Here is a 12542-nt window from a genome sequence, read left to right as displayed (position 1 = left end):
TTCACTAAAGACCACACACAGTCTAACCCCTGTGCCAGCTTTGTGCGAGCAAGTCAGGCTGAATGCTCAAAACACAGGTCGTCTGGAAGAGAGCAGAGATTGACGGCCACCGAAAGCGCTGTTGGCTTTGAACGAAGACTTTCCTCCTTTTTGTTGTTCTTTAGTTGGCCGAACACACATCTGTAGAATTGTAGCTGCTCTTTTAAACAAAGGGTTTTTCACAATTTCTTGTGAAGACGTTGTTGCTTGTCTGCATCTGCAGTTAGAATTCAGGAATCTGAATTTGAACCTTATCCAAAAAACAAAACAAAACAAAGCCATGACAAGGCAGCCAGGGGGTTTCCGCCTGCCACAAGTGATTTATGCATTAGACAATTTAATAGGCAAAACCCTTCCATGTAGTGGGAATGAACCAATTAAAAAAGTGCACATCAGAACTAACCCAATTTTATACAACACATTTAAACGATAATTTAGGCAAGCCCTTGAATACTGTCTTTTGTCCAAAGATACCTTGCTGAGATTTATCTGAAGAAGTAAGAATAGCTTGAACTCTAGCACAAGAAAATGGAACTGGATGGAAACATGTTGAGCAACTGATGCTAGCAAGGTTAATCATCATCAAGTTTGCTGTACAAAATTCGGCTGCTGGCAGTGCTCCAGTAGCACCATGTCCTCCCCAATACTTCAGTATATTGGAATGGAAAAACAAGATTTTGCACATGTGGTTCTGTCTGAGCTCTGTTAGGTCCTCCTTGCAAGCTTCCCCCAGGTGGCCCACCATGAGAGCAAGATACTGAACCAGAAGACCTGTTGGTCTGATCCAGCAGGCACTTCTTATGTTCTGAGCTGTGATTAGTGTCCATGACTTGGGCAAAAAATAGATTAACTTTACAGAAATGATAAGTTACAACCAATACTGTATGCCAGTTCAGCACTCTTGGGAGGGAGGTAACTTTTCTTGTAGGCTCTCGCATGACGCACACAACTGATGATCCAATTCTGAAGTGAACTGGGGGGGGGGGATTCACCCATCACTACATGCATCCCAGTCCTGTGCGTGTTTACTAACTTGAGAACAAGTCCCATTGGACTAGTGAGACTTACTTCTGATTAAGCGTCCCATTGGCATCTGGTTGGCCACTGGGGGAAACAGAATGTTGACCTAGATATGCATTTGATTCAATTCAGCAGGGCTTCTCTTATGTTCTTAACAAGCCTAGAACATGGGCTCTCTTATTATATAGAAACAGACCTGGTAAAAAGGCTGCTCCTGAAATTTACTGTCACTATATGACGGGTTACATAGACTGTGAAGAAAATTTCTTTTACAGAGTTGTCAAAATATGATATACAACAGTACAGAAGAATGTTGGTAAGCAATTCAAGGGCTCCACATATATTGGGGAGGGAGAGCTGGCATATCCCACCTTCTCTCTCTTGTTGGTTGTTATCATGAACCACAATTTAATTAGTCCAAGTGAGAGAGTGCACTTTTCTTGTTTCAGGTTACAGACACAAAAACCGAGAATTATATATAACTATTAACAAATTATATATAACTATTAACGATGGCTGATGTCTACAGCCCAGTGTCAGCAAAGCTGTCATATGATTCTCCAAGGTTTAGTTCAAGGGTGATGAACCTCTGGTCCCCAGGCTGAATGCAACCCTCCCAGCCTCTGCATCCAGCCCTCAAGCTTCTTCTCAAGCCATGTCATCTTCCTAGGAACCCCCCCCCCAGGTCACACACCCCCACCCCATGGTTCTACTCCACATACTATTCAACTGTTGTTGTTTTTTCCTGAATAGAACATGGCATTAATTTATAATCATGCCTCTTTCTTGCCTGGATGGAGGTGTGTGTATGTGTGTAGAAACTGCTGGATTCTGCAAGGGTGGAATGTAGCCTACTGTACAAAGTAAAAGTCAAATCAGTTGTTCTGCTCATTTTTGCCTCTGGCATGCAGCCCAGAAGGTTGACCCCCAAAGAGTTGCAGCCCTTGGGCTGAAAATGCTTCCCCAACACCCACAAACATTTTAATAGCATGGAAAGCAGTATATCTTCAACATTAATAAAATTAAGGTTTTAACATACAGAATCTGTGACTTGTACCAGCCAACTTAATCTCTTTTGCATTTAAAATATGGCCCCAGTCCAGCTGTAGTTCCATGCAATGAGCTTTGTATAACAACCAGGGTTCCCAGGTGTGGGATATACATTCCCAGTTGTAGGTGAAGTCCAGTGAGTCGACCCACGATCTCAAAATGCGAGTACTTGGAAATTATGCTGAGCTGAAACATTACACTCACCTCATGTTGTCTGCCATTCTCATGTGATGCATTCGCAACGTATGTCAAGTTTGAGTGGTGGCTGGAGTCTCCCACTTTCTACCTCAGGAATCCAGCTCATCAATTCTATGATAGTTTGGTGTGCTATTCTACTTGTGTAAGTGTAGTTTTACATTAAGTTCATGTTAGGCGAGGCTTGGTTTGCCAGATCAGTTTGTGTGGTGGCAAGAGCAGCCAGTTCTGCAGAGACAACATTGCTCTCTGTTCCTCTGTGGTTGCCTGCTAAAGCACGCGCATGAAAGCTGAGAATCATTAATGTGGCTAAATAAGCGTGGCCAGGGACGTGGGTGGCGCTGTGGGTTAAACCACAGAGCCTAGGACTTGCCGATCAGAAGGTCAGCGGTTCGAATCCCCACGACGGCATGAGCTCCCGTTGTTCCGTCCCAGCTCCTGCCAACCTAGCAGTTCAAAAGCACGTCAAAGTGCAAGTAGATAAATAGGTACCGCTCCAGCAGGAAGGTAAACGGCGTTTCCATGCGCTGCTCTGGTTCACCAGAAGCGGCTTAGTCATGCTGGCCACATGACCCGGAAGCTGTATGCCGGCTCCCTTGGCCAATAAAGCGAGATGAGCGCCGCAACCCCACAGTCGGTCACGACTGGACCTAATGGTCAGGGGTCCCTTTACCTAAGAGTGGCCATATTAGTTAAGGACAGACACTATGGAAAGAGACTTCCATTTCAATTGAAAACTTTCATTTCAATACCACCTATGTCTGATGGGATATATCCCTGCACTATAGTTAAAAGCCCCACCCTCAACAAAAATGGTCATGTTCTACAAGGCTGTGGGGGCAATGCCATAAGCAGGGGATGTTCTCTCAGAGCGGATGTCTGCAAAAAGCAGGCTTTTTATTCCTGCCCCTGTCCTAGGTGCTTGGGAATCATGACATCAATTTAATGACACCATCTGATTGACCATAGGCGCCGACTCCATGGGGCCTGAGGGGGCTCGAGCCCCCTCAAAAAAAATTTTGGGGGGGCTCAGCCCCCCCCAATAATCTCGGGCGCCCTTCCAGCAGAGCGCCGCCGCCGTCCCCCGCCTCCTCCCCACCTGCTCCCTCGCCAGCCAGCCAGCCAGCCGCGCGCCCTAGTCGGAGAGCCCCGGCCGTCCCCCGCGAGATTAGGGAATCCCCGGGGGCGGGGGCTCCTGCCTCGCTGCTTCGCAGCACCACCACCACTGCCAAGGCACTGCGGGGGGGAATTTCCTTCCTCCTGGCGGTTTCAGCGGTTTAGGGCCGGAGCGGAGGGGGCTCGCCCTCTCTTCTCCGGCTAGCCCCACGTTTCCCGCATATCAGCTGTTCCGGAGCTGATTAATAGGCGCAGCACGCTCTCCCCTATTCGCTCACGAGGAGGCGGTGCCACTTTATTTGCATATTCATGAGCTTATTTATTATTCATGAGCTTTCCCGGGCCCCCCCAATATTTTTTATAAGTCCGCGTCCCTGTGATTGACAGATGGGTTCTCCCACCCACCTGTCTAAGTTGGCCTGTGGGGGTGGAGCCAAATAAAGATCTGGTCTGCGGAGCTAAAAAGGCCCCCCTTTTCTGCCACACGGTGTACAAAACATGTACAGAGAAAATAAGATATGTGGCAACATTACACCTCATTTTCTCTCTTGGTGCCTAACATCCTGATAAGTCTAAGATTCACTTCAATAGAAGAACTGGGAGGTGGTGCTCAGCAAGATGGAGGGGGCATTGGAGCATCATTTAGAAATCACAGTGAAGAACCCCTCCATTGCAGGAGCCCTGTGCACCAATTCCCAGGGCCTAAACCTGGACTGTAGTGGTACCCTCTCAGATGAACATTGATATCTGTTCTATCCCAGCAAACAGCCAAGTTGACGTCTGATCCAACAGATATTCCTGTAGTGTGCCTTGAGTCAGATACTGGCAATATCATGATCCAGAAGCATGATGGCATCACAGTGGCAGTTCACAAAATGGCATCTTAACCTTATACATCCACAATACTCCTTGCTCTTCAACAGTGCACCTTTGTGGAATGCTCTTCTGCAGATTAATATAGGTTGACTATCTAGTATCACTAGGCAGAATCTAGTTGGGATTGGGCTGTAAACATTCTTCCAAGTTGGAATGGAATATTAATTGTTCTGAACTTGTGCCATTTCATATTACAGATGTGGACTGTATCAGATGTGGACTGTTTTCCTGTTATGTGACTGGGGAGAGCACCTTCTCAGGTGGTCCCAGTACTAAATAAATCAATAAATAAACCAGAACACACTGCTTGTTCACTACTGTTTGACTTAAAAAGAAGAAGAACTGGAATTAATTTATGCACAACAATGTGAAGAGTCCCGTTATTCTCTGGAAGGCAAAACACCACACAGTTCAAAAATAAAAATGTAAAACTATTTTTTTTATTGAAAATACATCTACAAAGTAATATTTCTCAAGCCACACTGGGTGCACCCAGCTGCCAACCCAGAGTGGGCAGGGAATAGAGATTGTTCTATGGTACCTGATTTCTGTAAGAAACAAAGTTAGTGTAAAAAATATTTTAAAAGCTGTCATGCTTTGTAACACATTTCCCCCCCTACAGTGATGTCACGGAAGGACAACCTTTAACACGAAATCTTCTTTGCAGTGTATTTCCAAAAAAATAGTATCCAATCAAAAGCAAAAATGTAATTAAAAAGTTACTCCATATAATCTAATATTAACTTTTGTACACACATACTGAATACAGTATTTCTATAAAAAATATCTCTAGTTACATGTCAGAAGATGCCTGTCTGTAATCTAGTTTTCCTTTCTGTTAGCACAAGTAAGAAATATAATAAAAAGGAGCATCCATTACTGCATTCAGTTAGAGATGACCCAAGAGCTTTGCATTGTTTAAAACACCTCCAATTCCTGAATGCACTGGGTTAACTCCTATCCACTTTCTATAAGGAAAGTGCTCAAGGACAAGCTAAGTGAGTAGGATCTGCAACTTGTGGAATAAGGAGCCTGCCTCATCAGTCCAAAGAAAGACCGCCTGTGTCCAGCATTCTGAGACTTTGTCCACTTCACATTTTGTAGTGTGTGTGTCTGCAAGTTTTATTCACAGGTCACATTTTTGAACCAAAGATCCCCTCTACATTCCAGAAAACCCTTGGTGGTCAGTGGTTATGTCAGGGCAGGATTTTGGAGAAGTCCATGGTCCCATTCAGCAGAGTAAGTAGTAGAAGAGGAGTTTGGAGTTGATATCCCGCTTTATCACTACCCAAATGAGTCTCAAAGCGGCTAACAATCTCCTTTCCCTTCTTCTTTCCCCACAACAAACACTCTGTGAGGTGAGTGGGGCTGAGAGACTTCAAAGAAGTGTGACTAGCCCAAGGTCGCCCAGCAGCTGCATGTGGAGGAGCGGGGAATCGAACCCAGTTCACCAGATTACGAGTCCACCGCTCTTAACCACTACACCAGGAGGGCTTTCAGATGCAGCTGAGCTGGCTTACCACATTCTGAAGTGAAGCAGTGTACATTGAGCAGCATCCAATGCACTTGTTCTGTTAGCGTAAGGATTGACACTTGTGCGGCAGAACTTTTCCCCTCCTCCAGTTGCTGGGAATTGAAGGTGGGCAGAGTGCTGTCCAACTTGAAGGCTTCCCACAGGTATCTTCTTCAGCCCCTGTGAGAACAGCATACTGAACCAGATGGTCCACTGGCTTGATCCAGTGGGCTTGTCTAATGTTCTCCTCCTGTGCATGCCCCGTGTCATCCCCAAATCTGCTCCAGAGGGTTGGGGAAACCTCCAGGACAGATTTAGCGGGTGCATGGTGGTGGTGGTGGGGTTCTATTGCACAAGTGTCAATCCTTGTGCTGATGGAACGATTCACTTCATGCTATACTGGATACAACCTGTTATCTTCTAAAGAACTACATCCCCTAAGATCAGTGATTGCCTAACTGCACCACGGGTGTGGTGGGCCATTCATCAGATGGGCTTCTTATCAGCTTGGCAAGGCAATTTCGTACAGTGAAAAGAGGATATGAGATGGGTTTGGGCCAAGTGGAAAGAGCTGATAGTAAGGCTCCTCCTCACTTCTGGAAACAGTGGCCCTGTTGGTCTGATGGTCCAGCTTTCTGATGCTACCTTCTGCACTCCCATGGAAGTGCTTGCAGGAAGCATGCACTATCTGCCAGCCAGTCATCCTGAACATACTTTTGGTTTCTACAGATGCACAGATCCAACACGGGACAGGGAGGAAAGGATGGTTTATGGGGCAAAACTACTAGGAATTTTGTGGTGAGGAAGGACCTCTGCCTTCACAACCCTCCTGTGATACTGATGCCATGATTACACATACATTTGAACTCATCTGTTTTGCACACAAACACACGTGTGCATTACAGTAGAGTGTGTATAACAATGGAGGTCTCCAGGATCCAGCCTCAGCTGCACACCCAGTTTGCATCTAATTCACAAATCTGTATCTATACAGACCACCTTCACGACTGCTTTAAACCCCCCTTCTCCCATACAAATTAAGGAAGACTGTAGTGTTAGGTTAATTCTGGCTACTTTGTGAAGGGAAGCGAGGTAACAAAAAAAATCAAAGTTTAACTTCATAGCATATTGAGATTTAGCTGAGATGGTCTTGCAATTCTCAGGGTTCTTTGCCTTCAAAATCTGTGACCATATGAATGAACTCTCAGGGACAAAAATTACATTGAAATGGTTGAGTGGCAGCTGTAACACAAGAAATATATTGTACCTACCTCACAGAAATACTATTAATTCCCCAACCCCCATAGACTATGCAACCAGTTTGTGTGTGTATATATATCTACAGTATAGCACACCATCCCTGCTTCACATCCATATACCTTTCCCGTTTGACTGCTATGGCAATGCATGTAAATATATATATATATAAAAATCATTCTTTTCTTTTTCATAAATGGGCTTCATCGGGGAGTAAAGATTGGAGCAGGAAAAACAATCAATGATAATATATGGATCTCACCTCAGTGTGTAAAATCTGCCCTGCCTCTTACTCCCAGAAGAAGACTTATAATATTGCTCTTTAAAAATCCTCTCTTATATTTTCAATATTTATTCAACGTATTTGCTATCCTGCTGTGTTTTTGTTTTTTTTAATATTCTTCCTACTAAAAGTAATTGAGCACCACATTAGCTTCACTATTCTAAAAGATTACTCCCCCTACATCAGGGGTGTTGCTAGTATGGAGAACTTGGCAGTGGAATGAAAAAAAATCCCTCTTCCCTTGTAACCAAGTGTTGGGAAAAAATGCATTTGGCAACAATTTCTTTTCTTTAGCAAGACAACGAAACAGACCAAATTAATTGGGAAATCGCCCTGTTTGAAAGCATTCTCCTGTCCCCTGCAGTTCCGATATGACAGTGGAAATGTTACTGAACCCTGTCAGGTGCTCTGTGCGTTCTGCTTTCTACCTCTTAGTCTATAAGTGCTTCTTTCCATCGGAAAATCTCTGACACAAAGTAGATAGGCAAGGGTGAAGACAGGCAAACATTTTAACTGTGCAGAAGTGGCTCGAACTCACATTGCCTGCCCTGAAAACAAATGGTTCAGAATACAACAAAGATATGTTCAAAAACCACTATCTTTTCACCTTTAGGTGACCAGTTTAATGAGCCCTGTACAGCAGTTAGAAGTGAGATGATAAGCAGGTTGTATCTGTGTCACAGATTTAAACTATCCTAATAAGTACCTCTTTTTGAGGGGGCTAGGGATCTTTAATAGAATTATCAGCACCAGCTAAAGTACACACTTGAGTGGGAATATAAAACTGATATGCCTTTATAAAGTGTCACTTAGGATCCCAACTCCCATTGAAAGTTAAAATGCATGTCAAATTCAACTCACTGTGCAGCTAGAGCTTCTAGGACTGGCCTTCACAATTTATGGCCCACGACACAGCCAAATGTAGCTCACTATCGGTCTGATGCGTGATAATCCCCTTGTTTCTGTGATCTGTCGTGTGCAGCAACAGCAGGAAGTTTCTTGAACTATCATTACTGGTGGGCTACATTCAGTTGGGTGGATCACAACTTGGGCAGGCCTGATCTAGTTAAATCAATGGAATGTTCAGAGTTAAGTAAGTGGTTGGAAAATTATGGGAGGGGGACGCCTAGGTTATTTCAAAAATGCCCACACTGATGTGGTATCAACAGTTTAATATCCCGCCCCCTGCAACGAAGGGATGAAGACATTTTATGTTCCAAAGTGCATGTGTATATTAGATCTCTGATCCTGAAAAGACAGTGCGCATAGGTAACAGTACTTGTGTTAAGTAGTAATGCCATAATCCCAAAGAGGAACAGTAATGTTACACATACACAAATGCATTTTTCTAGGTTCATGATCTAGGAATTAAATGGGACTTGAAGGTGCACAGTACCAGGAAGCTTTTCCTGATCCTAAAATATCCCATTAGGTAGAAATGAAACTATGATACATCCTTTTTTGCTTAGATGGTAACTAGAGCAAGTTGTGGGACAATATTGTCCATGTATTTAAAACAAAAATCAGTATCCCTATTTTTAGTGCTCCAATTGCAATAAAATAAGGAAATAATATATTTAAAAAGAGAAAGCAAAATTTGCTACTCACTTTTCTGGAGAATAGCATCAAGCGTAAAAAGTAAATTTACAATGCAATCCTATATGTGTCTACTCAGGAGTAAGGTCCATTAAATTAAGTAGGGCTTACTCCCAGGTAAATGTGTATAGGATTACAGCCTTCCTGGTGTGAAGAATGTGTAACAGTCAAACAAACAAACAAACAAACAAACAGCCCCCCTTTTCAAGATTTCTTGTCTGCTTTGCTGCTTCAGCTTACATAAAGTGAGATCACATTTACAGGACTATGCAGCATGTGCACTTGAATATTCTTGGTAATTTGATTACACAATATATCCCATCCCCATAGCACATCACATCATATCATATCATAATGTGTATGCTTGGTATTTCATCTTATTATTATTATTTTAATGGGATACAATCATATAACACATTCATTACTAAGTAACAGGGTATAGATTTCAGCAAGGACTTAACTAGACATTACAGTAGATGTGGCGCTGGAGCCACTCAATCTTCTTTCCCCTCTCCTTCCACATGCCACCTGAAACCTTTATCCAGGGAAACATACCACGTGGAATGATGTCATTGTGCTGTGCATTGCCCTCTTCCGGCCACACAGGACTGGATGCAGGGCAATGCACACAGTGATGACATCACAATACGTGTCGTGCTTACCTAGATGCAAGCACAAGGAGAAGGGGGCGAAGAGACCTTGCATGTAGCCACCATGGGTTTTATCCAGTAACGTCACTGAACTGACAGTGAAGCTTCCATCAGCGAAATGAGGAGGGAAGCACTGTAGCCCCCACTTCCCTGAGCTGCACTGGAGGGTTCCACAACTCTCAGGAGCAGATATAGGGTGTGAGAGGGGCTCTAGGCCTATGAGGAAATGGCTGAAAATAGCTTCCCTTCCTGCTGATGGAAGCCTTAATAACAGCTGAGTGACACCACTGGATATAACCTCATGTCTCTCATCATGTCTAGTTAAGCCCTAAACCTTTTCAGTGCTCTGCTTGTAGAGAGATGAGGAACAAACGGACAAGTTACAGAAAGGATTGGAGGAAGTGTACGCTTTCTGCATATCTAGTGCTTTGTATTGTTCCTCTACCTTACATCTTGGTTTCACTGTCTAAGGGCTTTTCGTTCTCGTTCTCTTGGGAGATCAGCTGGTAAGGCTTCTTCATTTCATTCTCCTCTATCACAGAGTTACCCATCTCAGCATCCTTGCTCCTCAACTCATGCCGCGATAAGTGTTCTACAATCCCTGCGCCGATAGAGTCTCCCAAAACGTTGGTGGTGGTACGCAGACGATCCCTATAGAACAATTTGCAGATTTAAACAAGCTAGGCAGTCCCAGCCCCCCAAAGCCCCAATAGATTACACAGTACATTATTACACTGAATCACTTAAATTAGGAAAGGAAGATGTAATCTGCAGTGTATTTGACATTGCAATCTTACACTCAAGTAACAAAACAAAACAAAACAAAACAACAAAACAAAACAAAGCATGCAATTGTATATAAATAAATTTATTTGTAACACTTCCATCTAATCCTTTCCTCTAAGGCGGAGGTTCTTAACCTGTGGCCCATGAAGTGGTGGGAAGGGGCTATCCTTTCCCCCCAGCACAACAACCCTATGAAGTAGGACTGGTGAAATAAAGTATGTTTCTGGCACAACGTCATCCAGAAAGCTTCTTGAATGAGCAGAGATTTGAGAAACACAATACTTTCAGGGCGTGGGGAACATCCTAATCGGTGCTGGCTTGCTTTGCAGTTAAAATGATCGTTTTTTATATCCTATGCAATACAACTGAATATTGGCAAAACATTCATGGGGAAATGAACTAAAATGACTTGCAAGTTCAGTTTTTATGAATGCCCACCAGCCTGCTTCATTTTATAATACACATTACACTGCAGAAATACTCACAAAAACCAATCCACTGCAATGATAAGGGTGATATCGTCTGTAGGCAAACCAACAGATGTCAATACGATCACCATAGTGACGAGGCCAGCCTGAGGAATTCCTGCTGCACCAATGCTGGCTGCTGTAGCCGTAATGCTGTTCAGAGAAAGGAGACACCAAAACAATCACACAGAGCTTTTAATTTTTAAACACACACATAGGTTATGTTTTTGTTCTATCTATCTATCTATCATCTATCTAGCATTTTACAAAAATGTTTTCCCCGCCTTCCTTTATGTCTTATGAGAAAAATTTGCACATAGTCTAGACCAGCCTTTCCTAACTTGGTGGTGTCCAGATGTTTTGGACTAAAACTCCCATCTAGAAGAAGAAGAGTTTGGATTTGATATCCCGCTTTATCACTACCCGAAGGAGCCTCAAAGCGGCTAACATTCTCCTTTCCCTTCCTCCCCAACAACAAACACTCTGTGAGGTGAGTGGGGCTGAGAGACTTCAGATAAGTGTGACTGGCCCAAGGTCACCCAGGCAGCTGCATGTGGAGGAGTGGGGAAGCGAACCCGGTTCACCAGATTACGAGACTACCGCTCTTAACCACTACACCACACTGGCTCTCTAGCCAGCACAGCCAGCTGGAAGGCACCAAGTTCAAAAAGCCTGAGCCAGATCAGTCATCAGGGACACCTCTCTGCTCCACGATGGGGTGCCATCCAGTTGTTGCACTGAGCAGAAGGCTGGCAAAGCACATTCCTGCAGCCTTGAACTCAGCTGATGGGTGGTTAATTGAAGCCTGCTTTGTGCAGGGATTAGTAGCACAAAGTGGTTTACATTGAAACTGCTAATAAAACGGAGGGGGGAAACTTGGTTGATGACTGATTGGGCTACACCTAGCTCCTGCAAAGGAACAGCCAGGAGCTCACTTCAAGCTCCCAAATGTTCCTTTGTAGCCACATGCAGAGCTACCCCACACCTGATGTAATACTGCATATGACATAGCGTGGTCTCCCTCATGGAGAGCACGTGTTGTGGTGGGGGCTGACAAGATACCTCACTGTTACTGGAGAGATTTATATGTTGCCATTTCTTGATTGACAGCCCCGTTTGTTAAATGCACTGCACACAGCGACGAGCTTCCTCTTTTGCTGCGTGCTTCGGATCACCCGCCCTCCCTCCCTAATGTTAGGCTGTTTGCTTGACCTTGCTATGCCTGTCATGGGGTCGTCTGCTTTGGGGCAGGGGCCTAGTAGGAATTTTGTCCATTTGGCTGATTGGTTGGTGCCATTTGGTTTTTGCCTACTGCGTAGCAAATCGTCACAACTTGTAAGGTTGCAGTTAGGCATTGGTTTGGGAATTGGTTGGTGGAGGGGTATGGATTTGGCTGTGCCTGCCCCTCCAAAATGCTGCTGCTGCAAGGGTTTTCCATTAAAGGAACCCAGGGGCTCGCCATGCTTTTGTCCAAACCCCCTGGCAAGGGGCCAGGGCCACGCAAGAGCCCCTGGGAGCATTCTGGGGAGAGGTGAGGCATGGTTCCCAGTCCCGTCTCTCTCCCCAGGTAACGTACTCTTTCTGACTTTGCGGGGGGTGCGAATATCAGAGCTGTCCCCGTGCGGGGTCAGTTAGTTGCTACCAATGCCTAAGCAACCACTCACATTGCTGTATTTTTATAAAGTTGGGGCCAA

At 44.4% G+C, this 12542-nt stretch overlaps 1 protein-coding gene and 1 pseudogene across 2 annotated transcripts in view; one reads left to right on the top strand and one right to left on the bottom strand.

Moving 5' to 3' along the window:
* The first annotated feature begins 3993 nt into the window (after positions 1–3993).
* LOC309514559 (ragulator complex protein LAMTOR5 pseudogene) lies at positions 3994–4375 on the top strand (annotated as a pseudogene). The gene has a single exon. The product of its transcript is annotated as a ragulator complex protein LAMTOR5 pseudogene (transcript).
* A 341-nt stretch (positions 4376–4716) lies between these two features.
* SLC1A3 (solute carrier family 1 member 3) overlaps positions 4717–12542 on the bottom strand; it is a 41174-nt gene continuing 33348 nt past the window's right edge. Inside the window, exons 9-10 of the mRNA XM_082242016.1 lie at positions 10867–11001; positions 4717–10246 (exon numbers count right to left, since the gene is read on the bottom strand). Of these exons, the coding sequence (XP_082098142.1) occupies positions 10042–10246; positions 10867–11001 (340 nt within the window). The 3' untranslated portion in view covers positions 4717–10041. The remainder of the gene's footprint in view (positions 10247–10866; positions 11002–12542) is intronic.

The sequence above is a fragment of the Podarcis vaucheri genome, assembly GCF_965113315.1.
Source record: "Podarcis vaucheri genome assembly, chromosome: 11".
NCBI classification, from domain to species: Eukaryota; Metazoa; Chordata; class Lepidosauria; order Squamata; family Lacertidae; genus Podarcis; species Podarcis vaucheri.
This window is presented reverse-complemented; position numbering and strand designations above follow the sequence as displayed.